This window comes from Embiotoca jacksoni, unplaced genomic scaffold (genome assembly GCF_022577435.1).
Source record: "Embiotoca jacksoni isolate LCO1_2020_lvr unplaced genomic scaffold, fEmbJac1.0.p SCAF_9, whole genome shotgun sequence".
In the NCBI taxonomy this organism is placed as follows: domain Eukaryota; kingdom Metazoa; phylum Chordata; class Actinopteri; family Embiotocidae; genus Embiotoca; species Embiotoca jacksoni.
Genome location: NW_027185447.1, coordinates 12,395,477 through 12,421,851, shown reverse-complemented (window position 1 = coordinate 12,421,851; position 26,375 = coordinate 12,395,477). Strand labels below are relative to the sequence as shown.

General features: G+C 41.1%; 2 protein-coding genes across 3 annotated transcripts; both read right to left on the bottom strand.

Annotated features, from left to right (window-relative positions):
- Positions 1 to 1,046: 1,046 nt before the first annotated feature.
- Positions 1,047 to 14,397, bottom strand: atp6ap1lb (ATPase H+ transporting accessory protein 1 like b). Its single transcript, XM_069140960.1, has 7 exons — positions 14,177 to 14,397; positions 6,571 to 6,608; positions 5,906 to 5,988; positions 4,164 to 4,402; positions 3,901 to 3,951; positions 3,473 to 3,716; positions 1,047 to 3,122 (listed from the first exon to the last, which is right to left on the bottom strand). Exons 1-7 carry the CDS (start codon positions 14,308 to 14,310, stop codon positions 2,886 to 2,888), a joined length of 1,026 nt encoding a protein of 341 aa, XP_068997061.1. The 5' UTR covers positions 14,311 to 14,397; the 3' UTR covers positions 1,047 to 2,885.
- Positions 14,398 to 17,749: 3,352 nt separating this feature from the next.
- On the bottom strand, positions 17,750 to 25,615 carry b4galt3 (UDP-Gal:betaGlcNAc beta 1,4- galactosyltransferase, polypeptide 3). Of its 2 annotated transcripts, none has more exons than XM_069140580.1 (8): positions 25,308 to 25,615; positions 24,610 to 24,709; positions 23,969 to 24,517; positions 23,635 to 23,870; positions 22,981 to 23,171; positions 22,760 to 22,882; positions 21,721 to 21,825; positions 17,750 to 21,033 (listed from the first exon to the last, which is right to left on the bottom strand). In XM_069140580.1, the coding sequence occupies exons 3-8, from the start codon at positions 24,441 to 24,443 to the stop codon at positions 20,682 to 20,684; spliced, it is 1,482 nt and encodes a 493-aa protein (XP_068996681.1). In that variant the 5' UTR covers positions 24,444 to 24,517; positions 24,610 to 24,709; positions 25,308 to 25,615; the 3' UTR covers positions 17,750 to 20,681. The 2 variants fall into 2 exon arrangements, with proteins under 2 accessions (XP_068996681.1, XP_068996680.1); XM_069140579.1 differs by lacking the exon at positions 25,308 to 25,615 and adding an exon at positions 25,033 to 25,275.
- Between the last annotated feature and the right edge of the window lie 760 nt (positions 25,616 to 26,375).

Sequence of the window (26,375 nt, the reverse complement as noted above, 5' to 3'; positions counted from 1 at the left end):
AATCATCTGAAACTAGGAATTGTTGTGTTTTTGTCACCTGTAAATTACGTCCTCTTTCGTGGAGTCCGCCATGTTGCAACGCCATGTTTCTACAGTAGCCCAGAAGGGACAAACCCAAACACTGGTACTGGAGAGAGCCTTTCGTGATTTTTTTTTTTTGCGAGTAGCTGTAGATTCACGCTTGGAAGGGGAGGGTGGGGTGGGTTCTGAGGACAAGAGGTATTCAGTAAGCTTAAAAATGCAATATCACCAATAAATGTCACTAAATCCTACACACTGTTCTTGAATACAGCCGTTAAGGTCAAGCGGTACTTGCAAGTATCTCGCCACTAGATGTCTCAGTATAACACAATCATGACTTTTCAAAGGGTTTTACTTGGTTTATCTCGATTTTTTTTTTTTTTTGTATTAATTTGAAACATCTCAGCTACTTTGTGCATTGTTGTCAAACATCTCAACTGATGTATGGAAACAATATTTTAGGGCTCATTTCTCCTTCTCCTCTTCTTCTTTAAAGTGCCCAGTGTCCTGTAAACATATCATGAAGAAAATAATAAGTAGGCCTATATTGCCAAATCTTGTCAGGTAAACATTTTGTATGACATTGTGTTTCAGTAAGGCAAGTAAATTTGCAAAAAATCCTTTAAAATATTATGTGTAAGTAAAAATGTGCAGCATAGAAATTGTTAGGTCATGCATTTAATCAACTAAAGAAGAGAGATGACATTGGGGCTCTGGTTTGACATTACAAATCATCATGTGGTTGTGAGTGCCTATGAAGTATGCATGAAGGTGTTTGATTGGACAGCTGCTGGCAGGTAAACCGTACCACCCAGACAGAGGTACTGACATTTTAGGTCAGAGAGAGGAGAGAGATGGCACTCAGGAGAGGACAAAGAGCTGGCGAAAGAGCAGAGCTGGACCTCGTTCACAAAATTAGCAAAATGTTTGGAACCACATTCGGCAACTGAAACAGGTTTGGTATATAGTAGAATACGTGGTCACTGTGCCTGTGTAAGTGCAACAAACTACTTTAACACAGCAGACCCTTTTCCTCTGAATATCATTTATTGTTCAATCTACATCAGTTGGTCCTTGGACAAACTGTCTCCAATCATTTCATAGTTTGCAGGATACATTTATGACCAAAGAACACATTTCACACTGCTACAGATTGACAGAACTGCCATATCGAATGTTAAGATATCTATTTACTGTCATGCTGAGTGTTTTTATCAGTAGTAATGACTTACTGATGCTGTTACTGCTGCTAGTGTGGCTTCTGGCATAATAATGGCATCTATAAGTCCCAGTGGGCGGACGGCATTCCATAGTATCGTCCTTCTATGGTAGGAATTTTACTGTAATTTACAGTTAGATGAAACTGGACCTTACATTGTCTGGCCCAGCTTAAAACAAACAGACAGACAGACAGTGGAATATGTTACTCCTTTGTAGAAAAAATCATATGCATTGATACTTTCACCAGTCCTCGTAGCACAATGTCTTACTTGTACCTATGTTTATTAGTTGTGCAGTATTTGAAGATAGTAAACAGCTATGATCGTATAGAGATCTTAATGTATCTACAGCTTTGAATATCCTTTTGGTTATAAGGATTAGCATAGTCATCCTGTACCTAATAGTATTTCATGATTACATTGTATATAAAAAAAAGACCTCCGCAGAGTGACACTTCTGTACATGTATGCTTTTTGTTTTGTACATAGCTGTAATGGTTAGCTTTCATTTTCACATTGTCTCACTCCGTCTTCCACCGTATTTTACGACAACTCCATTGTAGCTTCACTTTGGCAGTCAAATCCAGTGGTGTGGAGGGAGGACCCATGGCCTCCCTTGTTCACACGACTGACTCTCAGAGAGTTGTTTCATTCCAAGACCCGCGTTCCTGCCATGCCCTCAGACTTGTGGGCCGTCTTGTGCAGCATAGTTCCTTGTGTAATCTTTGATAGTTTGTTGTTAGTGCTTTCGCAACTAACAAAATGTTGTGCTAGTTTGTAGAACCCCCTTCGTCTGGCTGGTCTGTAAAAGGCCATTTCACAGTTAAGTCCCAAGCAGCGGTCTTGTTCAGGGATGGGGGTGAGACACCAGAGACTCTGAAGGGCCAGTAGTGTTGGTCCATTCACTCCAGCCAGATGCTAGACCAGTGGTTCCCAATACTTCCCTTTGCTTACACCCCAAAGCTTTTCAAGCTCCTTCTACTTTGTGCCCTATCTGATTATTTTAAGCTGCAACTCATCCAGGACACTCTGTAATCCTTGTTATTAGGAATCACTGTGCTAGCCCAAGTAGACCGGCCTTTTAACGCCATGCAGCTAATACAGCTATCTCAGCTATAAAACTGGCTGGTTGAAGTATATATTTCTTGCAGCAGTATTAGACAAAGTATGCTGTAATGAAAGCTGGAAAGACAATGTAATACACATATTTAAGCAGGAGCATCTGATGGTAGCTGTATTAGCCACAGTTGCTACTCTGTTGTGGTTTTAATGGCTGGCTGGGGTAAAGATCGGTATACATTGCTGTCCTTCAGGGCCCTGGGACTGACCTTGACCTTTGACATTAGGATCAAGAGCTGTCTCTGGGAGACGCTTGAACATCCAAAGGCCTTATTGAAAAAATGGATGCCAAGATGCAGGTCAATGAGGAAAGAAGAAAAAGTATCCAACCACGGTCTGCATTTACTTAAAGTAGTTAAGACTTAGAAGGTTTTCATATGAACAGGCAAAGTTGTCATTTTGTTGAACAAATATTCAGTGGAGGATACTTTTTCACTCTTGTAGTCACTTGCACTCTCCTCAGCCTTGCTTCTCAGCTTTCTCTCTCCCTCTCTCCCCTGCCGTCCTCCGGCTCTTCATTCCCCCTCACAGGCTGTTTTTGTCTGGTAACTCGGCCTCTGGACTACGAGGAAAGTACACGGTGGCTTTGTGCTCCTCATAGCGGTCGATATGCTTGAGGTGTACCACCATGTGCAGGGCGTAGGCTAAGACGAGAAGCAGGATCAACGATGTCACCAACCCCATCAGGATGGCTGGCGTCAGGAAAGTGGCACAGTCACTGGCCGATGCAAACTTGTCTGACTGCACGTTGAAGGCCTGGATCTGGAAGAGCAAAGAGAAGGCAGAAAGATGAGATTAGGCTGAACTAAACAGGGCAACTGGCTCTTTCCTGGGCTTACCAAGCACAGAGACACCGGACAGGTTGACACAGATGGCTAACCAAACAGGGTACAGACAGATTGATAGACTGCCAAACAGATGGTCAACTGACAGACATAATTACTGACTGACAGCCAAACAGGCCAAACACAGAAGGAAGTAGATGGCTAACATACAGACACATGCACACATGTAGGGAAAAAGGGGGAAAGACTGCAATATAGCAGTGAAATGTGCACACATAATTAAAAGAGTTACACAACAAAAGCTGTGCCCCGCGTGTGACAGTGTACCTGGAAATCAGTGAAAGTGATGTGCCAGTTAGCGGATGTGTCAGTGTGGGAGCTGGGCACTAGCAGGGTGTCATATTTGTGCAGGCTGCTGACGTGCTGGCAATGGTAGGATGAAGTGGCAGGAGCGTAGACCTCGCTGGCGTTGAACGTCGCCTCCTGGGTCCAGTTGTAGTGGATGTGAACGCTATCTAGTGTAAACCAGTTTTGACCAGCTGCCTCATAAAATGTGTTGGACATCTGAAGCCTGGTGGAGAAGACAGCACAGTTAGTGACAGCTCAGTCCACTAATGTGCACTTGTAAGCTATATGCTGTATATTCTGATATAATAATGGACTGCTCAAAGTGATAAACGAAAGGTTTCAGGTGGATATCTATTTTTTAAAAGGTCAATCTGTGAAAATATTTGAAGTAAGCATGTGAATTCTACCTGATTACTAGACCCCGCAAGTCCTCCACGTCACCAAACCTTAATGAAAGCCTGCGGCAGAACAAAAACACAAATATTAAAACTTTTAACACAGTGATTCATAGGAACCACTTCTCTCTTTTAAATGTTGTACTTAGATTTTTAAGACCATTTTATTCCTAATTCCTTGTCTGATAGGTAGGTTGTAGATATAGATGAGTGTTTTTCACACCATTAAAAACCAAAAGAAATTCCTTGAGCACAAGTTGTTCAGAGTGACTCACGTGGCTTTCTCCTTGGTGCAAATGGAGCCTTTAGTGTCCACGGGCAAGTTGGGGTTGAAGACCCTCTCAGTCAGATCAATAAAAGTGTGGTTCCTGTAGCGGATTGCCAGGCGCTTTGCCTTAAACAGAATGCAGGTCTTCCCGTTGTAAGACACACTCAGTGGGCCATAAGGCCCCATTAGAGACTGGAGCAGCTTCCTCTTACTGTGAGACATCCCAGGATGATGCCAGTTGAAAGGCTGCAAACATATGAAGAGGGTGATTAAGCACAGGAGCAGTAAAAAAAAAAAAAAACTGCAGTTGCAGCCAAAGTGTGGGCCACAGCAGTTTTGCATTGTTTGACTGACTTCTAGAGTTTGTCTTTTTTTATGAATACTTGTAAACTGTACCCCATTTCAAGGGCTCGATATGGCCGACTAAAGCTGTGTACCCTGAGGGTTTTGCGGATCCTGAAGAATTGTCAAATGTCACAGTTTCTGTTAAAGAAGTGTTTAATAAATAGTTAATGAATACTGAATGAATACTTTTTTTTTGTATTATCGGACAAGCCAAATTAAAAATTTGGAATTGAACTGCTGATTTGCCTTTTTGTGAGTTTAGTTAAGCATTGTGGGATAATCTGACTATAATGTAATGTTTTTTTGTTTTTGTTTTTAGTAGGAGGCTTAAAATAAAGTATTTAGCATTACAAAGACCAAAACAAACTGTGCATTTGTGCACTCTTATTCTGAATTGATCATTTCTACATTTATCATCTCAAAGTTTACCTCAAATGGTCAAAATGTATGAAGGCCACGTGTAAACTGATAGAAGTGGGGACACAGACCATAAATTGAAGTCATCCTATATCTCAGTATATGCAGCCAATCTCTGTCATCGTGCCTCGTGTAGAGCATATGTCAGTGTCATATGAGTATATCACCACCTACCAGCTTGTGATTTATTCTACACCAAGCAAGCTTGCTTTGGTGTACAAGCCAGAGTGCCTCCCTTTTATGCATGCCGTGATATTTAATTTCAAAAGGGCAATTTAAAAATCACCTCTCTCTTAAGTGTGTCATCATGATCATAAAATGTCAGTTATGTGTAAAGTTCAGCGAATCTCAAAATGAGGGGGGAACTGTGCATAGAAAACAGGAGCTTTCTGAATTTGCATGTAATGGTGTGGTATCTCACTGCATTGGCTGTAGTGTTCAGATAGAAACGGCCCCCTCTGGCTTTTTAATCGCTTTTCTCAAAGGCTGCATGTCACTGTAGGGCATTTAAAATAATCCAAAACTAATTTACAACACATGTAAAGGTGTAGTCACAGCATCTATTAAGTGATTCTGTTTAATCCTAATTATTTGAATAAGATTTGGATATGTGGGGTATTGTGATTGAAAGGAACATTTCCAAAATGTTTAAAACCTACGATATTAACTACAGTAATTTGGCAAAACTTACTGCAAGAAATCAGTTAATATAACTGTGCCTGGATGCATCAGTTGTTAGAGCATGTGGTTTTACAGAATTTTCAGTCACAGTGGTTCTGTGTGTGGGTGGCAAAGATGTTTTACCTCTGGTGAATATGAGACTAACAATATTCCCACATCCAAGGTCATGCAGTGTGGCTGAGTGAGCATGCTCTGTTTTGTTTGCGTGCATCGCGGTGTGTTCCAGTGCGTGTGTGCTCGTATGTACGCACAAAGGGAGAGGGAGCTGATGGTGGAGATTGCGAGGGAAGAACAGAGAGACTGTACCTGCAGTATTCTCCTGAGTGGGTTTTCTTCCTCAGGCGTCAAAATAACCTCTTCGCTATCTAAGCCGAACTCCCCATCTTGACCTGAAAACATGGAATGTGTGCATATTACCGCATCGTGAGAGATTACATCAGTATACATATTAAACCGATTGCAATGCTGCATTGCAGATTGCAACCTAATCATAAAAGTTCAGACAATTTCACACACACACACACACACACACACACACACACAAGCACAAAGAGACGCTGCGTGCACCTCATTGCTCAGGCTCATATCTATTTCCAGTTGTTTTGCGTCATCACTGACTCATCAGCAGTTTATTTCAGTTATGGTACTATTGTTCAGTGTTTACAAATATTGCTCATCTTGTTCCAGAAACATATGTTTTGCCAGCGTATAATTTAAAAGAATGTTTCCATCATTTCCTCTGCCTTTGTGTCAAAGTGCCTAAATATAGCCACACTTCATCCCACAGAGGTGCATAGACCACACATAAGCCACACTTTGAAATCTGATTCCATTACAGCAAAGCAAATACATCTCCAGCGTTAAGGGGGAAATGCATTTGTCAGGTCCATCTATCCAACACATCAACTTCAACATTACCATGGCAGGTCTGATTGAATCAGGCCTTGTGTCACACCAGATTTATTACTTACTTGATGTGACTCTTGTTACTTGTTTGGAGTTCTCTTTGCTGTGGAAAAGACAGAAGACACAATAAGGTCTTGCGATCACAACATGCGGGAAAATGTTGCAGGTTTTCCTTTTTTTTTTGATGATGATGCTGCATAACATGTACAGCATTATTATCTGTTACACAGGAAAAGCTCATTGTTTATAGCTACAGCAACCACACAGGAACAAAAAACAGCTCAGGCTAGTCTACTGAATATAAAACACTTTAGAGAGTATTATGACTGAAAAAAAAGAATTGTAATACAAATTTAATAGGTTTTTAATTAGTGTTATATTTATGCATGTTTTATAGACCTTTTATTCAAGGTTTTAGTGTGTTTATTCTGCTACTAAATAAGTGTTGGGTTAAATACAAGATATAAAGCTATTTGTTTTTAAGTTGCTCATAAATTACATGTTTTGTGTCCGGAATGCCATTTATAAAATATATAAAACTAACCATACATTATATAAACATAGCAAATAGATGTATTGTTGCATTAGTTATACATGAAAGTGAGCAGAATATGAATATTGGTCATACAAAAACATGTAAAGCTCCCCTCCACTTAAAATTTTTTGTTTGGTCAATGTAACTTTACTTAAACTGTTGATGCTCACTAAATAGAATTATGTTTATTTGTTCAGAGTTGGATAATAGAAACTCGACATTTTATCTTTGCTTGCCTAAAATGTACAGTCAACATGCGAGAAGGATGTGTGACACCATAACTAGTTTGGAAGCCAATCATGTGATGTATATGAATGCTAGACACAATGAAGATGGATTTCAGTGACATACTTGTATCCAGTAATTTGGAAGTGGAAAATATTTGCATATTCATAGATTTGTATTTGTTTTAATGCACAGGGACATGCAAATGCTATTTTAAGAATTTCTAAAGTAAAATAAAGTTTTTTTTTTTTTTTATGGAAATATTATTCAAAGCAGATTATTTCCATGCATCTTCAAAGAAGCAAGGAGAGGGAATCTTTTAATTTGATATATATGTTTGTACATTTTACAACATACATCAACTTTTAACATTGGACTGCACAGAGTATACAGCTGTACCGTGCTCTTTGTGCACATAATTTCAACACCAGTTTACAAAGTCAGTAGATTGTCTCTGAGTCTATGTTGCATTAATGCAGTCTTTGTGTAGTAAATTACTTTTACTAATGGCCAAACTTTGACATGGGACTGACCATTTTCCACAAAGGACAATTTGTCACGTTTTCCCGAGCTGTCCTATTTGCAGTCAAACGAAACCTCATATAGCGTGCACTTCTTGAAGCTAATCCTGATCTAATCAAAGACGTAATACGCCAATGGGCTTACTGAGTGGCTCTGACTTGGCCAGCTTTGCTTGTCGTGATGGTCCACTCTATGCTCTATGGAGGTCTGTCCTGTTTTGTCCTTACCAATCATCTGAGTCTGCTCACTAATCTCTATACAAATGGCAGTTATAATGGGCTTGTAAAAGGTAAACCCTAAAACCTGTGGGAGTGGGTATGACCTCTAATATCTGTCTTTTGTTTCACCTGGCATCACTTCAATCTGTTTCTCAGCTTTGGCCATAAGTGCTTCAAAACTTTTTATGAATTGCAGCACAGCAAAAGCAATATTTGTAAAGAACTTAACTGATGTTGTCTTTGTTATCTTTAGTTGAATACCGATGCTGTGATCTTGTAGGAAAGGCCCTTTTAGAAGGCAGACTGAAGATGACCTGAATATTTAGACTAAATTTAAACACACAAAATCCAGTCAGTAGCTGTGACGAGTGTTTCTCTCCGATGGTAAACACAGACGCTGGTGGAACTGCCCCATTTACTGTAAGACGTCGCTGAAGAACAGCTCCAACCTACATTTGGTAATAAAAAGGAATATGGCAATTCCGCTTCTTAAAATGTATTATTATTTGTGAAAAAAATTCAGGGTACATTTATAATACAGCTACAGGACAAACCAAGGTGAGCCGGAAACAAATGAGAAAGAATTAGCAGGTTCTATGTTGGTAAATTACTTTAAGGCTGAGTTAGAGCCAGACGTATCAGTGCCAGCAGTCTGGAGCAGTTATCTACCCGTATGCTGCAGTCTCCACCTGGGCAATATTGTGTAGTTCAGTGCCAAATGGATTAGGATTAGTGGTAAACACGGGCCAGGTCCATTGGAGCCCAAATATGGAGGGACGTAGGCCCTGAACAAGATGAAGAGATTAAGGAATGATGTCAGAGCCTGCAGCATTCGAGACAGTTCAAGTACTCATTAATGCATTAGAACTGACCTCTGAAATTGTGACTTAGTGTAGTCAGGACAAGTAGGTTTGAACTTTGACCATGGACATTGACAGTTAAATTCCACAGGCCAAACGTAGCAGTTGAATGTTATTCAGTTTGTGAACTGGCATTTCTTCATGAAATTTAACAGAGTATAAACAACTTTCTGTCTTTGTCAGACTTATTTACTCGACTTTTGTTTATTGGATTTATGATCTCCGTTGGAGAGTAACCACTTTTGTATTTGAATTACAAAATAGATGTAACTGTAATCTGTCAAAAGTTAATACTCAAAATGTTACACAGGGTGTTACATCTCAAAATACTCTTTTCAATAAAAAAATCTTTTATTTAGATTATAATATTTGTTCTGCGGCTTTGCATCATTTCTTTGCACAGGAATGCCTTCTGCCTACATCTAGACAGGCTCCATTCATTTGGCAATATATGCTCAAATTTTCAAGCTTTTTTTGATTGGTTGGCACCGCCTCTCGTTGGCCAATCAATGTGCATTGCTCTAAACAACCATGCCAAGGCGGTTGGCCATGTTGTCAGATCAGACTAAGGGATTTATTTTTTTTCTTGTCTTTTATCATTCTGGAACCAGTGTCAAATAGTGACCTGCCCTGTTTACAGTTCTACCATTAGTCGGCATTGAGTTGACCTGATTGTAGATTTGTTTTGTGGTTATTGGAAAAATTCTTCTTCAGTTATGATCTACATATTTTTAATTAAAGTTAGACAGAAATCCGTGTTAAGTCCTGCTATGAGGTTTGGATGGCCTTGTTTTGTCAAGTCAATGAGTAAAACAGATGGTTTCATACACAGGATCAATCTCTGCAATAAGATAAGCTCATGGAAGACAACATGCAGGCTACTCATTGCAGACTCTGTCCTGGCCACACAGCTGTGAAGTAAGCAGGTGCACCTTTGCAATTAATCAAAAAAATTCAAATTAAGTATCAACCCAACTGAACAGATAACGATGGCTTCATGATGATGTCTGTGAAATGTGATTGATGAAGAAGGAAATAATATACTGTCATTCCCAGTAAACAAGCTTTTCAGCCTACACTCAAGCATGCGTGTGACTCCTTGATAAATATGTGCCTGTCTGTGTGTGTTTGTGTGTTTGTGTGTTTGTTTGTGTGTGTGTGTGTGTGTGTGTGTGTGTGTGTGTGTGTGTGTGTGTGTGTGTGTGTGTGTGTGCGTGTGTGTTTACTGCATGTACAGAAACAATAGAAGAGTTTATGTATATGGTAAATCCAAATATTTACATCTGCCCAGTTGAATGCTGGGTAAGCATGACTATATAAAAGAGCTGCCAAAAGCACTACACTTTTGGCAGCTTGTGACCAAACCCTTTTAGATACTTTTAGATACTTGGATGGTGCTCACCTACAACCTGCCTTGATACTGTATGTGAGACATTAATGATCTTATGGCTGGGCAACCGTTAACAAATCTCCCAAACCTTCTAAATTGCATATCTAATTTACATATTTATGAATTTCTGTAAGAGTACACAGCTACAGTCAGTGATTACAAACCAAATCAACTGCAAGTGGACAAGCAGTTCTCCCTGTACACCTATACCCAGGCCTCAGCTGGCTGACAGGGGCCAGAGGAGTCTGTGCGAGTGTGAGTGTGTGAGTGCTAACTAAAGCCCAGACGTTTGTTCCTGTGCCAGTTTCGCGATTTCAGCAACCCAGGACTGCTGCGGCCTCATCATTGGCTCAGCCTATCACACGGTGCCTGGGTGCTGAACAGGCCCTTTATATAATCAAAGCCAGCCACTCCTTTGGCTCACCTCGCTCCTTTCACATATTATCTTTAAATATGTGCGCACACAAGTGTACCAACATGCACCTGCACATGACATATGCCCACATTAAGAGTACAAGATCAACCTAAATATATAATGATGATGTTATGAGTGTCTGAATTTTAAATATTAACAACAATCAATAAATACATTTTGACTGACTGGACATCCTTATTCAAGCCGCAGATAACTAGCTCATTATTAACCCCTCATCGGTGCCTGTGCTGTGCGCTGCTGTGCAGAGAAAAGGTGTGGTGCATGCTACCTAAACTTGTAAACAAGTCCGGTCAGCCTCTGCTAACAAAGGCTGCTGAGCCACTGCACTCAGACGCTGTAAACCACGATCAGTCCATCCAAGCTGTTACTTTCTAGAAGAGGAGGATAGTGCTGGGGAGTCCGTTTTATGTGGAGTAACCTGTTTTCTATGGTTCATTTTTAGAATTTTCATTAAAAAAATGAAGTAAATGTAATATTTAGAAAATAAGTTTAGGCCTTTTTATCCATTAGATTTTGGTTTCTAAGCCTAAAATCAGTATTTGTGTATATCAATTGTGTACCAGACTATAGTGATCTTCTGTGTTCTTGTACTCATATTTCCTTGTATTATGCCTACATGAAATTTCAACCCCAACTATGATTGTATTTCACAATGGACAGGAAGAACTACTTTTGCAGGGTAACGTTAATCTCAAAAACGGTATTATTTTTTTATGTAAAATATATTCTAATTTCATTCATTAAAAAGTAATCAATTGCTGTGGAAATTACGGTGTCCCTGATACGGCAGGAAAACATGTCTAAATCCCACACTGTGCAGGTGCTGGCCTATTAATAGATTTATTAATAGAGATTAAACATTAGGAGTTTACCAAGATGCCGCTCAGAGCTTTGCTGCCATTTCTGTGTAGCTTTGATTACAGCCTCAAATTTGACCTGATGTCAAGTGCTAGAGTTGACTAAATCATCCTACTCCTCTGAGCTCAAATGCGTCTGCGCTGGCAGACAAACATTGTGACTGCATTCAAACAGGGAATTGCACGTATATCTTTTGGCTTGATCTTTTCTCACTAAGTTTGGTTTCTGAATCTGTCCAGAAAATAAACAGTGGACACATTTTTATGAAGTTAAGTAATACGAGAATAATGCCAAAATTAGCTGATGGGCTTTTAACCACTTTAATCTTTGTTTTAAATCGGGATCAGGGATCAATTTTCCACTAGAAATCGAATTCTTGACCGATAACCTGTCTATTTTTGGGTCTGTTGGTCTGAGTTTAACAGTTTTAAGAAACATTTAAGTGCATGTTGACTATACAGAGTGAAGCCTTATTGATCAACAAACCAGAGAAAACACATATGCTAGAGTGAGTGCACATAGTGGCTTTGAAGCATATTGTATTTGTCATCTTTTTTTTCTTTAAAAAATTTTACATTAGTATTTTGTGGCTCGAGAATAAATTTGTCCTAATATGGAAAGAAACACAATTCTTGGACTAATGTGTTGATCCCATTTAGTTTCATAAACTTGTCAGTAGCCATTTTTCATTGGATAGTGTGAATGCTACAATGTAATCGCAGTGTGTTGTAGCAGGCTCAAGAAATTGGGTCATACCTTTAGCAAGTGACTTGTGTAATAGGTTATGAAATTTATGTTAACACTGGATTTCATTGGGAATTCTGCCCAGGCGAGTGAGGTGAAGTCTGCACCCAAATTTGGATAATATTAGATTGTTTTATAAATATTACTTGGCCTACTTTAGAGACTATTAGAGCTATATAAAATTATGTAAACACGAAAGATTTGTCAAATTATTTTGGATTTTTATGAACTGCAATATTTTGTTTTTAACAGGTAGACGTCTCTTAGATATCTTGAATATTTCTAACATAGTTTCCTAGAAAGTATTTAGATGATGATGAATGGGGTTGTTAAGGCTATATATATATATATATATATATATATATATATAATTATGAAGTAAGTTTACTGTGGCTACTATTTTTCAAAAATATTGTAATGCTCTTGACTATCAATCTTTGTCTAGTCCCACATAGTATCTGTAATAGTATCCCGCGTCACTTAACACATAATATCTGGCACACAGATTTTAGCAGTAGGAGCTCTCTTTCTACGTTTCTATCCAATGTGATGCATACTACAAGGTCTCTGAAATTGAAGGCATAAAAAGCTGCTCTTATGTAACAGCATCTTGGAGTGTGTCAGAGATGAGACCCGAGCTGTGACTGGGGACTGGAACTGTTACGTTGCAGAGTTACGCACAAAGTTTGATCCAGGGAATAGGCTCAAAACCCCAGGAGAAATGAATGTAGCCTGTTTCTGTCGGTGGGACTGTGGTAAGTCAAGATGTGGATCTGTCAAGAGTTTCACAGCCCTGAATTGAGTCAGAGCAAAGCATTCCCACGAGAGTTTCAACACTGAATCCTAAATCCAAGTCATTTGTGCCCCAGACTTACAAACATGTGTGAAGATAATATTAGTTGTGGGATAAATGAAGGCATGCCAGTAATAATCTTTCATCCTCTGAAGTGTGTTACTGTGCTGAAAGTGCAATAACAAGGGAAATCATCCAAACAATTATAAAAGAACCTTGAATCAGAAACTGCAGTATATTATGGCTTTAAAGCTTTTGCGCTATAGAGGATTGTGTGAGCCATCATGCCTGGCATAGTTTCAAGAGCCTTACATGGCTTTGGCACAGTATTATAGGTATTTGCTGTGATGTCTCTGTAAGCAGGCAGGAACGGGTGCCACCAAAGGGCCTGGCTGCCCGCTCAGTCCTGTCCCTGTGACACTGTTGTGAGTGCCCCTAGGTTGGAGCCCTGAATATTTTATCCAGATTTGACCTGCAGGACTGCATGTGCATTATGCAGACATGGCCGGCTTGAATTCCCTCCTCCACTCTGCCTGTCTCACCCTCCCTCTCTCTCTCTTTCAATGACTGCATCGGTAAACAGACCCCAGCAGACCATCCCTGAAGCATCCTCTCCTTTCCTCCCTGTCCCATCCTTGTTTACCTTCCCTCCGTGCTGCTCCCCTGTACCTTCTCTCCTCTCGCCTTTCCCCCCTCTCTATGTCTCTCCTATAGGCCCACAGCCCTAGCCTTATTTAGCTCCCTCCTGCAAGACCAGCACTACTGTACAGAGACAACAGCCCCATCCGTGATCGATGAGCAGCGTCTGATGCAGTCCCCAAGACTGAGACAAACAAAGCCTCGCAGCTCAGCTCTCTGTCTGACACACCGACACTGCCTGCATTCACAATCCGAAACACACTCAAGGTGAGATGTGGCGAAGAGATTGCAAAGGAGAAGAAAAAGACCCTAAGAGAGAACACATCAGCATCCCATCATCCCTGCATGCACCCCCCCCCCCCCCACACACACACACACACACACCACCACCACCACCACCACCCCCCACCCCCACCACCTCTGTTCACAGCCATAGAGAAGATGGATTTACCTTCTGTCAATGATTTCAGGCACTTCGTCATAGGTAAGTCCTGGCAGCAACTCCTCGTCAGTGAAGGAGAGCCCGGGCCGGCTGAGAGCGGGCAGCAAGGCGAGGGAGCAGAGGAGGAATGCGTGTGCAGCCATTGAGACAATGAGAGGAGACTGCCGCTGGTTGAGCGCCGCTTCATAATCTGCTCTTCTAGCAGTGCCTGACTCCCAGCTCCTATGACTGGCAGCAACCGTGGCCAATCAGCAGCGAGCACAGCCGATCAGCGTGCGTCACAGTCCCCTCGCTGCACCTTCCCTCCTTCCCTCCCTCCTCCTCCTCATCTCCTCTCCCTCTCACCCTGCTCCCTTCTCTGTCATCCTCCCTCTGCCTCTCACTCGTTCACCCTCCCACATCCACTCCTGTGCTCTCTATCTTCTCTTCCTCTCTATCATGCACTCATAGCCGCAGGCAAGCCCTAAGTGTAGACAGCGGCTCGTTCTTTTTTCATAACACGTCATCATACCTATGCAACCAAATAACAAATAACTCGTACGCACGGGGACGCACGCATACTCACACATTTGTCCACACGCATGTTGGCACACGCGCCTGCGCACACAAACACGCTGTGTCTGGGGCAGGCTCAGACAGACGGACAAAGCTTTGTGGAAAATCACCTGGCAATGTCAAGGTCAGGTTATGTAGAGGATTGGAAGATGTTGACATGTCTTTAGGTGGCCGCAAAAAGAAAAAAAAAAACAGCCACGACTGCATGACCTAGATATCCAGTGCGCTGCCACAGTAGCAGAATTAATTCACTTGATGTGTTGTTGTGTGCACTGAGTGAGCCCGCGGCTGAGGAAATTGTCCACTGAGGCTGCAAATATGGATGACAGGAGCAGCTGAGCAGCCGTGGGATAAGACGAGAAAGAGGGTCTAACCCTGACGAGCCTGACGGCTGATCCAGTTTCCTCCTCATTATTTAGGCCCCATACGTGAGACGCCTCGGGATTATGATCCATCCTCTTATATCTTTTATGTCCAAATCCAATGATGTGGTCATTTTTAGAAAGAGTGGTTACATAACCAAATGTTGTGACCTACTATCATGGTTGATTTAAAATTTTAGGCCTGATATTTATTCACACCAGAAAAAATGACTGCAGAGAAAAAAAATTATATCTTCTGTTGTTTACTGTCTCAAAGCAGACATTGAATTTCCTCCCCTTAAAAAAACTTTCAGTTTTAAATAGTTAAGCTTCCCATTAATGGATCCATAGATTTGTTCACCAAATTAGTCTGTGAATAAAGTAATCTAGATGGACTGTGGATGGATGGATGGATGGATGGATGGATGGATGGATAGACAGATAGATAGACAGATAGACAGATAGATAGACAGATAGACAGATAGATAGATAGATAGATAGATAGATAGATAGATAGATAGATAGATAGATAGATAGATAGATAGATAGATAGATAGATAGATAGATAGATAGATAGATATTTAAAAAATTACCCACCTGTGTTTCCAATCCATGTTTTGTCGGCAAATAATTTGGTACACAATGACACTCACAACCTGAGAAAAGGGGAATTAAAAAACAACCTTCCAAAAAATAGATTTTAGGAAATGAAGAGGTTTTTTTTGTCTCTAATATTTAGCGATCTGTTTGATTATTTCTATGAAACAATATGATATACTTACACGTACGTGCATCCTTCTGGCATGGTTTGTACATGAGATATCATTTAATGTGCATCATGTGTTTTTATGTGAGTGACGTGTGCGTTTGTGCTAAGGCTGGAGTATCGCTGAGGGTGTGAGAGGTCAGCTATGTCTCCTAGGCCATACAGTAACAGGAGGTGACTAAAGGCTGCCTCAGCCTTCTGCGTCTGCCTGCCACGATCGCTTCAGCAGGCCAGTGTGTCAGTCTACTGGAGGGAAATTGCAAACTAGACTGTCACTGCTGCCATCACAGCATGACAGCATTACAAAACATCCCACAGAAGACATCCAGGTGTGACGTCATTAAAAGACAATATTACCCTATGCTGTCTCGCGACATTAGGTTCAACATTACATGCTGGATGCACAAATCACTATCATGGACGAGTAGTATCAGTTTATCTCACAACGATCTGATTAAACTCTTCTGTATACTGTAATGAGAACAGAACATGACATGTATAACAAAGCAAAAAATAAATAAATAAATAAATTTAAAGTAAGAAACAATTATTTAGCTAGAAAATAAAATGAATGAATTAAAGATAAAATATGTAAGATAGTTTACATAATTTAAAAGTAAAAATATCTGCAGAATGTGGGGAAATAGCAGTAGAAATTATTTCATAGACATCTCTGTATTGTTTTCTAGAGATATCTACTAAAGTTAGCAAGCTAACCAGCCAGCCCCAGACCGCCCTGTCTCGTAATACCACCCCACACCTTAAAAGGCAATAGTGGGTCACTGTCGCATCCAGTTTGCCACAGACTATAAAAGTGGACGTAGCTTCTGGGTTTGAAAAATGAGGTCGATGCGGAAGTGCCTTAAGCTGCAATACCACTAGAGTGCCGCTAGAGGTTGGCTCCAAAAATCCTCCGGCTCCATAAACTCCCTTTCAACTTCTCATGAAATTCAAAGTCAACATTTTTTTTTTTTCCACTAGAAAATAAACCTCAAAAAGCCATGTTTTAGACGTGCCTGTTTGATTGACAGGCCTGTGGTGCAGTCAGGTCCCTCCTGCACTTAAAAGGTTCAGTTCATAAGCAAAATACAGCAGCAGTTATGAGCACCATGGTTTTAAGTGAATGTTATCGATATCACTGAGTTGGTTTAGTCAATCTAATTTGAATACATTTGATGATCATGCACAAGTAGACAAAATAACACAAAAATGTTTTAGTATATTCAATAACAGTCATGCCATAACAGCAGTACAGTAATGTATTTGTGCTTGTAATTTGTCATGACCAGTTTGTTGAGAGTATCAGGGCTGGTGAATTTAACTCTGGGGTCCTTTTTAAGGCTGTTGTGTGTCATGTGTGTTGGCACCGCGTTGGGATTGGGTGTAAGGTGCTCTTTTTGTCGACCCATGTCAGGAGTTTGTGTTTCGCCCTCTCTTGGTGAGTCATGCAGCATTTTAGATTATGAAACAGATCGAACATACAGAGCTGGCGGTTGCTGTCTATTTATAGGTATGATCTCATATCCAACTTTTTAATCCTCCTCTTTATGTCCACATAGAGCATGGAGTCCTGCAACACACAGTGTGATGTAACAGGTTAGCATTGGTTTAAATTGCTCTACAGCATGTGTTGATTGCAATATATTGTGCGACTGCAAATCTATCAGCTAGAGTGATCATCTGATCTCCACAGTATTTGAGCTGTAGCAGCATTAATCAAAATGCTAAAACCCATATTCATTAAGAGGCTTCGAGTGTTGTGTGGGAGGGTAAGTGCATCACTGCAAGCACTGAAGTGTATTTATAGTATGTTGTGTAGTGCATAATATGGCTCTAGATTTATGCCGTTGCACAAATATGTTTGATAAATTAGTCATAGAAAACATGGAAAGAGATACATTTTTGATTATGTGTTTTTATTAGTTTACATATTTGCTTTCTGTCACAATACTGTCCATCATACTGAACTGTTTCTGTTGCCTTTTTTGCTGACTTTGCTCTGCACAAGCACACACACACTCACACACAATGCACACAATCTCTCATCTTCAACATAAAGTCAGTAAATAGGGCAACCTAAAATGATTACAGGCATTAACACCCTTATCAATGATGTTATGTATAATTCAGATCTCATCAGTCATGAGAGCCTAAGCACCCTGTCTCTCTATCCAGGTGGTTCTCATCATTTACATCTTTAAAAGGTCTGTTGTTTTATGACCGAATGAAATCGTGATCAAATAAATTATTTTAAATTTTTTAAAAAAGTTACCATAATCCCAATCCTATTTACTGAATTTGCATTCTACTACACATTATATATTTCCAACACTTATGCGAAAACATTCTTTATAAAAACTAACCTATTTATTAAATATAGAACAATCTCCAGGTAAGCACACAGTTTGCTGATTAATCTGCTGAGATTATATAATGTATTTAAAAGCTTTCATTGTGTCACTGCTTCATGTCGTCGGCATTGTCCCAGGCAATATGATAAATGGAGGATAATACAGTATCTATTTGTAAGCAATTAAATAATCGTGTTGTATAAAGCTAAGAAATTAGGCCTTATCGTCTCTCTATGTATACTGTCAAGAGAAGGTGTTTGCACAGCACTTTTTGTTTAAAACAATACTTCATAACAAACATAGATTTCTTCTATAAAACAATATCCATTCATATAACACTCTGCACCATATAGGTTTTGTTTCTATCAGTACAATTCTGAGAGTTGTTCCTCCTCCTTTTTGGTGGCAGGATCAATCATGTGATACTACGTAGATGAAAAAACCCACACACAGAGCAATGCTAAGATTTGATTGGCTGAAACCTGTGAATGGCGAAGGTTAATGATTAACATTCATGTCACAACACTGCAGTTTCATTCAGTCCTTGGTTCCTCTTGGCTGGTGCTATGCCAGACTGTGCCACTTGAGGGAGCTCACATATAACCCAGCAGCACACCTTCAATACCTCAGTGATATGGGCTTTATGAGGCACAATGTTAACATAAGAAATGTGGAGATATGATATAAAGGGATAATAGTCTGATCTACAATGGAGAAGAATATTTGTAGACCCTTAAACCACATTTGCAATGCAAGATCACTTTAAATGTCTGAACACTTAGCTCTAAATAAATAAATCAATAAATTAAATACATTCAAAAGTGATACATTACCTGTTAGTGTGATAAAACAATTCCACACCATAAAACTTGGTGTTACAGTATGTCACTTTAAGCTATATTTAGTTGAACAGTTTCCTTAGTCAAATAGCAGCAAGGCATCCTATCACCTACGAGTAGTCAGATTCAAGACCCCCTCCACTCTGCTAAGCTCACCTGATAAACTCTCCCTCCGTGAACTACATTACATTCCATATGGCTGACATTTAAAAAAAAAATGAATGTCAGAGAAATTAAATTGCTTTTAGGTGATCGACAAAAATGACCTTCTTGCATGCTCTGATTTGTCAGCCGTCAAAATTTTACTTAAAGCATTACGTTTCAGTCGAACACACGTTTCCCCTCTGCCTTGTCTTCTTCCTTTCAAGACAAAAGAGCTTCAGGATGAAGAGGGACAAGGAGAGGCAAACACTCATTTATAGCTTTAAGATGCACTGAGGTCCGTCACAACATACAATACAGTGTCTGCCCTCCAGGTAAAAGCTGACCTAAATCTATGCACAGTGCTTTAGAAATGAAAACACAATCTGAAACCGGCAAGTGTGTCATCACGTGCCTACAATATTGTCTGCAAGTTTGCTTTTTTCCATACCTGACTAATCTAAAAGAAAAATAATAAAATCACAGATAATATCAGAAGCACAGATCTATCCATGTATAGTCGAACGAGACAACAACTATCATGCCAAATCTATGTTTATCTGACAGGCGTGAACACAGCCATGATAATATTTCCTCATTTTGTTATGTGGTTGGATACAGAGTTATCATCCCATATAGTTTGATTGTCTATTAACTAAATGTCAGAGAGAGAGAGGCACCAGACTGTAAGGAAGGACAAGAAAAACAAAACAGTAAACAAATAAAGAAGTCTCTCCATATAAATATAAACTCTAGAATTGTCCAATAACGATGGAGTTGGTCAGCGCTTGATCAATGCACACAAATATAAAACGGCAGTCCCGGAAGAAATAATTTGTTCTGATCCAGGATCAGCTTTATGCTCCCTGCGTTCTCATGTTGCCCGCGTGGCAGGAGAGGTAAAACTAACCCCAGGTCAGCGTCTAAAAGCAACTATACCAGTCTATAAAATGCGCATAAAAGAGAGAAGGCACAGAAACACAAACCCACCGTGGAGTGGGGTGGACGGACAGCAGCAGTTTTTTTAGGGAGCAGACTCAATGAAGGTGCAGGTCTGCTTGCAACAGTGGGTTGCTTACACCTTGTGACGTCTATGCGCAGAGGTTGATCTATTTGTCGTCCCGTGTTCATTGAGTTAGTTGTGCACCACTGTTTGAGTACGACCGAGTGGTTCACCATTCTTCTTCTGGTGTAGTTATGGGCATGACCACGGGCTGGTGTCAGTCACTCGAGCCAGAGTCACATTCCGAGGATGATGAACCCAGAAGAAGTGACTCAGTGGTGTTTCTGAACGCACCCCTGTAGACAAAACTGGCTTCTTCATTTGATCCATTGCATAACTATCCCTAACCTACACTGAGCACAAAAAGCTGCTGTACTTCAAGTCCCACAACAGAGCGGATCTACGCTGCTTTCCTCCACTTTGTCTTCCAGATAAAAATAAAGGGGGAAGCCACTTTATGCTACAGATGTGATGCAGACCTTTTATTGTACATCACCTTATTTCATCACTCCCGTTTTCTCCTGTGTGGTTTGATTCGTTGTCTTTGACTGGGCATGTTGTGTCTTTCCACCGACCGACTTGGCCACTGTCATATGAGCTGCCACGGCCCCGTCTCGCCTTTTTTCCTGTTTGTCTGTGCCTTCGTTCTTGCTGGTGCTACGTTGATGCACAGGGGTTGTTGCTTTCGCAGGAATGGGGGCTTTGCCCTGGGGCAGATGGGGGTCTTCTCCAATGTTGACGGTCAGGTTGGTGTAGAGTGGCTCCAGCTCTTTGGAAAGCAGCTCATAAGTCAAAGAGTTAAGACCGTCAGATCGCCAGTTGAGTCTGGTCCTTTTCAGGAGGTCAAATCTGGAATGACAACCATCATATCACAGTTTGTGTGTGAGTGTGCTTCAGATTTAAACTTTAAAGGAATAGGTTGACATTTTGGTAATTTGTTATTCCGATATTTTTTTTGCCAATAACAGGTTTTGCCACTTGAGGGTGGCATCCATCTTTACATGCAGCACTTTGCAAGAAAGCCATAAGCATATTTTACAAAATGTCAAATGCTTCCTTTAAGAGTACCACATGAAAGAGACCTCTCCTTTATAGTTAATAAAGCGCTGTCGACATTAAAAAAAACAAGATTGTTCTTAATTATGTGAGATATAATAAATCTGAAAAATATGACCTGCTGCCTGAGGCAGGAGCAATTTTTTGGCACCACAGAAGGAGTAGAGGAAAATGCCAACCCTGCACAAAAGTGTTTCATGTACCATTACTGTAAAAACTCAACATGTGAATGGTTGGAGATGAGACAGACAGGCTGGGATGAAAGAGAAAATACAATATCATTCTGGTGCCTGTCGCCAACAATCAGAATGAAGCCAGGAGAGAGGTACAGGAGGTGTTTGTTTGACAATGTGAAATGTAATTTGTCATTTCATGGTTCAAAAACATCCTCCTAAAAAGGGGCCAATTCAGTGGAGGATCAGGAAGGAAATAAATGCCATTACATATTTTTGGTGTGTTTGTGGGTTTTTCCATTCGTACCTGTGTGGATTTTGCTCATTGCCTCTGTCTCCTTTGTGCTTGATCATCTTGTAGTGACCAATGGCCACTGGAGGGCGCACAATCTTCATGCCAGACAGACGCACTCTGGGTAGGCAGCACACAACAGGAGTCAAAAGAAACAGCAGACTCTCATTCATATATTCTTATGCATAAAACTGAGAAAACTAATTTCAAGGTCACAAACCCGGTGTTTTTTTAACTATTCATGCTATTTTTTCTATTACTCACACCAATAACACGACTCACGTCTCTAGGTGTTTCTAGCCTCTCGGGGCTACATTTAAAAACAGAAAAATAAAGAAAACTAACAGGATAGTGAGTGAAAAACATACTTTTATGGCCTATAGGAGGTGGAAAACACTGTGGTTCCCTTTTTTCATCTCGTGCATCACTCCAGTTATCTAAGTCAATCAAAACATGGTGTAACTAATGTTGTGAATGTCCTGTATATGATAGACTTTATTTTGCAAACATCATGCACAAAAGGCAGTGTTACATAAAGTAGGGTAGAAATATAGTTGTTTTTCTAATAATTAGTGCAAGCTTTTTCATTTTAATTTTCTTGCTGCATTCAGTGCCTGTCATAACAGATGCTAGAGGAGCCAGAGAGTGGAGAGAGGGGACCGTAGCATAGAAATGAAAAGAGTTTAAAAACTGCCTGAAAACTGGTGAAGCACACAGTCCAAATCTTCAAGCTAGTCCATGCAAACATACCCACTGAGCCCACTCCAAGGGACATAAAGCAAAGCCACAGCAGTGGGAGGAGACATGAATATGAAAGATGATGCTAGGACACATAAAATTAAAGTCAAACAAATCATGTGGTACAGAAACTGTAATCATGAGAACAAAGAGTGAATGAGTGGAGCCAAAGAAAGTGAAGAAATACAAGTAGAGAGAGTGCATGAAGTTCTGATGCTGAAACACCCATGCACATCTCACATGTCAACATGCACAGTTTACTGTTCCTTCTGTCATAATGCAGGGTGTGGACCGCCGCCCCATTCACCCACTTTACCTGGCGGCGATGTCATCATCCTCTCCACCCCAGCCCCAGTACTGGTTTGGAAAGCCATTCATCTTCATGTACTGGTCTGGGGTCACCGCAGACACGCCACCAAAATACTGCGGGTACGGCAGCCTGGTAGGGTCAAATCATGGACAATCTTGAAACTAATGTCTAAGGGCACATATTCTTACAGACGTCCACGCACACAGTCATCCACACTGTGCTCCTACCTGTATCTGAACTTGTCCATGGCCACAGACAGATGTGTGGGAAACTGCTTGTGGCAGGTGTAGGTGTTGTGGTCATTCTCAGGCAGCAAGTCAACATCATGCAGGAAGATGCAGCTCCAGTCTTCATCTCTGAGGGCCTCCCGCACCCCAACGTTCAGCAGCTTGGCTCGGTTAAAAGTACCGTTCCCCCACTGACGCATAGGGAGATTGATACATTTACATTGTAACGTATTTAGAAAAACATATTTAACGTATAGAAAGTTAATTTACCATTTGCTTGCTTGGGCCTCTTCTAAAAACTTTAGTCTGTACAAATGGTGCTTGACTAACTTAGTCTTTGTTACAGTGAAAAAGCCTACTTCTTGTTCTTTTCGGTACAAAGAGTTTAGCGTAATCAGAGTTTGGGATTAGACCTGACTGGAGGCCTAATCAACTAGAGTACATGAAGGCGAATATATTTACACATGTAAGTCACCAGCTATATACCAGTGTTACATCATCACTGCACCACTCTAACACAAGAAATATAGCAACATTACCCCTGCTAAATGGTGTTTTTTCTAAGCCAGACACACAGTGTGTGTGACAGCCTGCACACACACACACACACACACACACACACACACACACACAAACAGTAATAAATAACCTGACCTGCTGTACGATGTAGATGCTGTAGTGGATCTGCTGTCTCTGCAGGAAGGGGTGGAGGTGGTAGAGCAGGGCACGGAGGTGGGTCTGTCGGCTCCGGTACGGTACCACTATTGCCGTGTGGTGGCGGGGTTCACAGTCTGGAGGCCGATAACGTCCGCCTGGTAACACTAACGGGTTCCTCTGTCTGATCTCGTCCAGAGACAGAGGGGAGGAAAGATGGACAGACACAGGTCCAACTGGAAAAAGGAAAGGAAACTGAGTGACACACTTGCTCTGTGCCATTTACTGTATAATCATGCACTACATAGCATATATTTAACACCCTCTCTCTCACCCAGCAGTGGGGAAGGGATCTGGCAATCTTTCAGTGGTGGTCCTGTGGCAGGGAGTCCGGTGCCAGAGTTGCGAGGCGGGGAAGGTGGTACTCCCAGATGACTGAGGTTGGTGTAGACGTCGTGAGGTCGAGAGTAATCAAACTCAGGCTCTGTGGTGTGCACCAGGACAGACACCAAGCCTTTGAATCCCCCGAGGGAGAAATAGAGGACAAAGGCAAACTGGAAGCCTACCAGCAAGGCAAGTGTGCAAGGGGAGTCCAGAGAGCGTCCACAGCACGCCATAATGAAGTAGGAGATTGTGGAGACACAGTGAAGTTCAAGGTGCGGATGGAGGAGAAATGAGGGGCGGAAAGGAAGTGGCAGCCGGATGAGGAGGGAGAAGAGAGAGGTGTGAAATGAGCAAGGAAAGGCAGAAGGAGAGGAGGGGAAGGAGGCAGCGGTGAGAGCAGGCTCAGATGTGGAGGAGGCGGACATCCATCTGTAGGAATGGGTGGTAGTAGTGGTGAAGCTCAGTTGGGGCTGCCATCACCTCCTGACCACAGACGACACTGAGAGGAAAGACAAAAATGACTGTTTGTTGATTTCAAAACATTACTTATTGTTGGTATTATTGCATTTCATCTGTGTACACTTAGGGTACCTGTTTTTTTTTTTGTAAGGGTGTAATTAAAACCAATCAAGGACCAGGAAGGACTCATTCCACTTTTCTTCCTCTCTTCCTCCTTTCATCATTAAGCTCTCTGTAAGAAGAAAAGATCAGAAGAACAATGCAGCAGCAGCAGACTTGTCTCACTGTGTAGTCTACTGTATGCTAAAATAAGCCAGGGAATGACAAGCAGCTACAAATTACTATATTTAGAATGGCTTATTTTCAGCTGTGACATTTCCACAAGGCGTGCATGGAAGCGACGCTGATACTTGCGGATCAAATTAATCTAACATCACAGTTTACCACAGTTTACTGTTTGTACAAACAATTACATGCCACAGTAAGACTTGTGCGACCTGCTTCATCACGGGATGTCATGATGATGAATTTCCTGAGGCAGAAAATGAGACCTACCTATTCAAATAACAGATGAAGAAGAAACAGCGCCATGGTTATCAGCACAGATAGCCCTCCATCCAGGTGATTAGCCTATCAGCATCCATCGTTAGGCCTTTGCAGGCAATCATGTGCGATATTTACATGTCTAAAGCCAAAATATGTCAGTGGCATTTACACGACGGGTTGGCTGGCTACATGATTTCTCCCGTCGCTCACAAAGACTGTTTCTAAAGCCATGTATTTTTTTTATTCTAGGCTCCATACGAGCTCTGCTGCACCAGCCGACTCACCAGCACATCCCTGCGACATGTCAAATCCAGCCCCCGGCTTCCTCTGATAATCGACGGGCCGCTGCCACCGAGCGGACGCGATGGACCAAAAGATACTGGGCTTTTTTTTTTTTTTTTACTGATGCTGCTCGCTTCTCTTCCTTCTCTTCCTCCTCCTCCTCCTCTTCCTAATCTCTTGTCGGAGGCCAAATCTCTCCGTTGCTGCTTACAGACCGCTGCAGACGCTTTCACACGCAAGAGCATCGCCGCATATCCGTCTGGTGTCAACACAGGCAAGTGCGCGTTGCCTCGTCGAAACGCGACTGTAGCACGGAGTCAGACGGGCTGAGGCGCACCACGGTGACGCACAGAGCGGTACATTTGAAAATGAGAGGAGACTGACTGATGATTGATGAATGTGTAAATATTTGACCTTTAAAAATAATGGTGAGTATTAATGTAGATGCAAATTAAATCAAGAACAAAGGAAAATGTGTTTTTGTTCAAGAGATACAGGCTTATGGACAATTTAACCCGATATTAATAAACACCTCAAACAACTGCATTATCAAGTTCATTCCACAGAACAACGCTGCATCAAAATGTCAGTCAGAATTATAATAATAAATATATGATCTGAATTATTATCACTTTAATATTTTAGTAGCCTATGTATGTCACACTTTTTCATCATCATCATCAACAATGTTTCAGACCTGGTTTGAACAAAGTCAGATGGGCTTTTTGAAAAGTTCTCTCTTTGCAAATTCCTTTAACTTTGTGCCTCCCTCTCGTCTTCATTTCTCTGTGTGTTGATTGGTGCTTAAAATGGGACCACACAGGAAAAACTCTGGGAATGAGCATTAAATTGTGGGGCTGAACTCCACAACAGATGGATCTCACAGTCGGAATGTTACAACAAGTGATGTGTTGTGACTAAAACAGTTCGGACTCAAGAAACCTGAGCACCAATTCAAACCAAAACTTTCTCAAAAAGAAACTGATTTTTACATGCTCACTCTTTTTTATCAGTGAAACAAAGGCTGTCTATCCCTTTAGTTGAGCTACATCACCTGATTAATAAAATTA

Excerpts from the sequence above, each read along its gene's own strand:
- b4galt3 (XM_069140580.1), bottom strand. The coding sequence starts at position 24,443 with ATGTCCGCCTCCTCCACATCTGAGCCTGCTCTCACCGCTGCCTCCTTC. Across the intron at positions 21,826-22,759 it reads GATGATGACATCGCCGCCAG|AGTGCGTCTGTCTGGCATGA; the intron begins GTAAAGTGGGTG and ends CTGCCTACCCAG. Across the intron at positions 21,034-21,720 it reads AATGAGCAAAATCCACACAG|ATTTGACCTCCTGAAAAGGA; the intron begins GTACGAATGGAA and ends TTGTCATTCCAG.
- atp6ap1lb (XM_069140960.1), bottom strand. The coding sequence starts at position 14,310 with ATGGCTGCACACGCATTCCTCCTCTGCTCCCTCGCCTTGCTGCCCGCT. Across the intron at positions 5,989-6,570 it reads AGTAACAAGAGTCACATCAA|GTCAAGATGGGGAGTTCGGC; the intron begins GTAAGTAATAAA and ends CCATGTTTTCAG. Across the intron at positions 3,717-3,900 it reads TTGCGGGGTCTAGTAATCAG|GCTTCAGATGTCCAACACAT; the intron begins GTAGAATTCACA and ends CTTCTCCACCAG.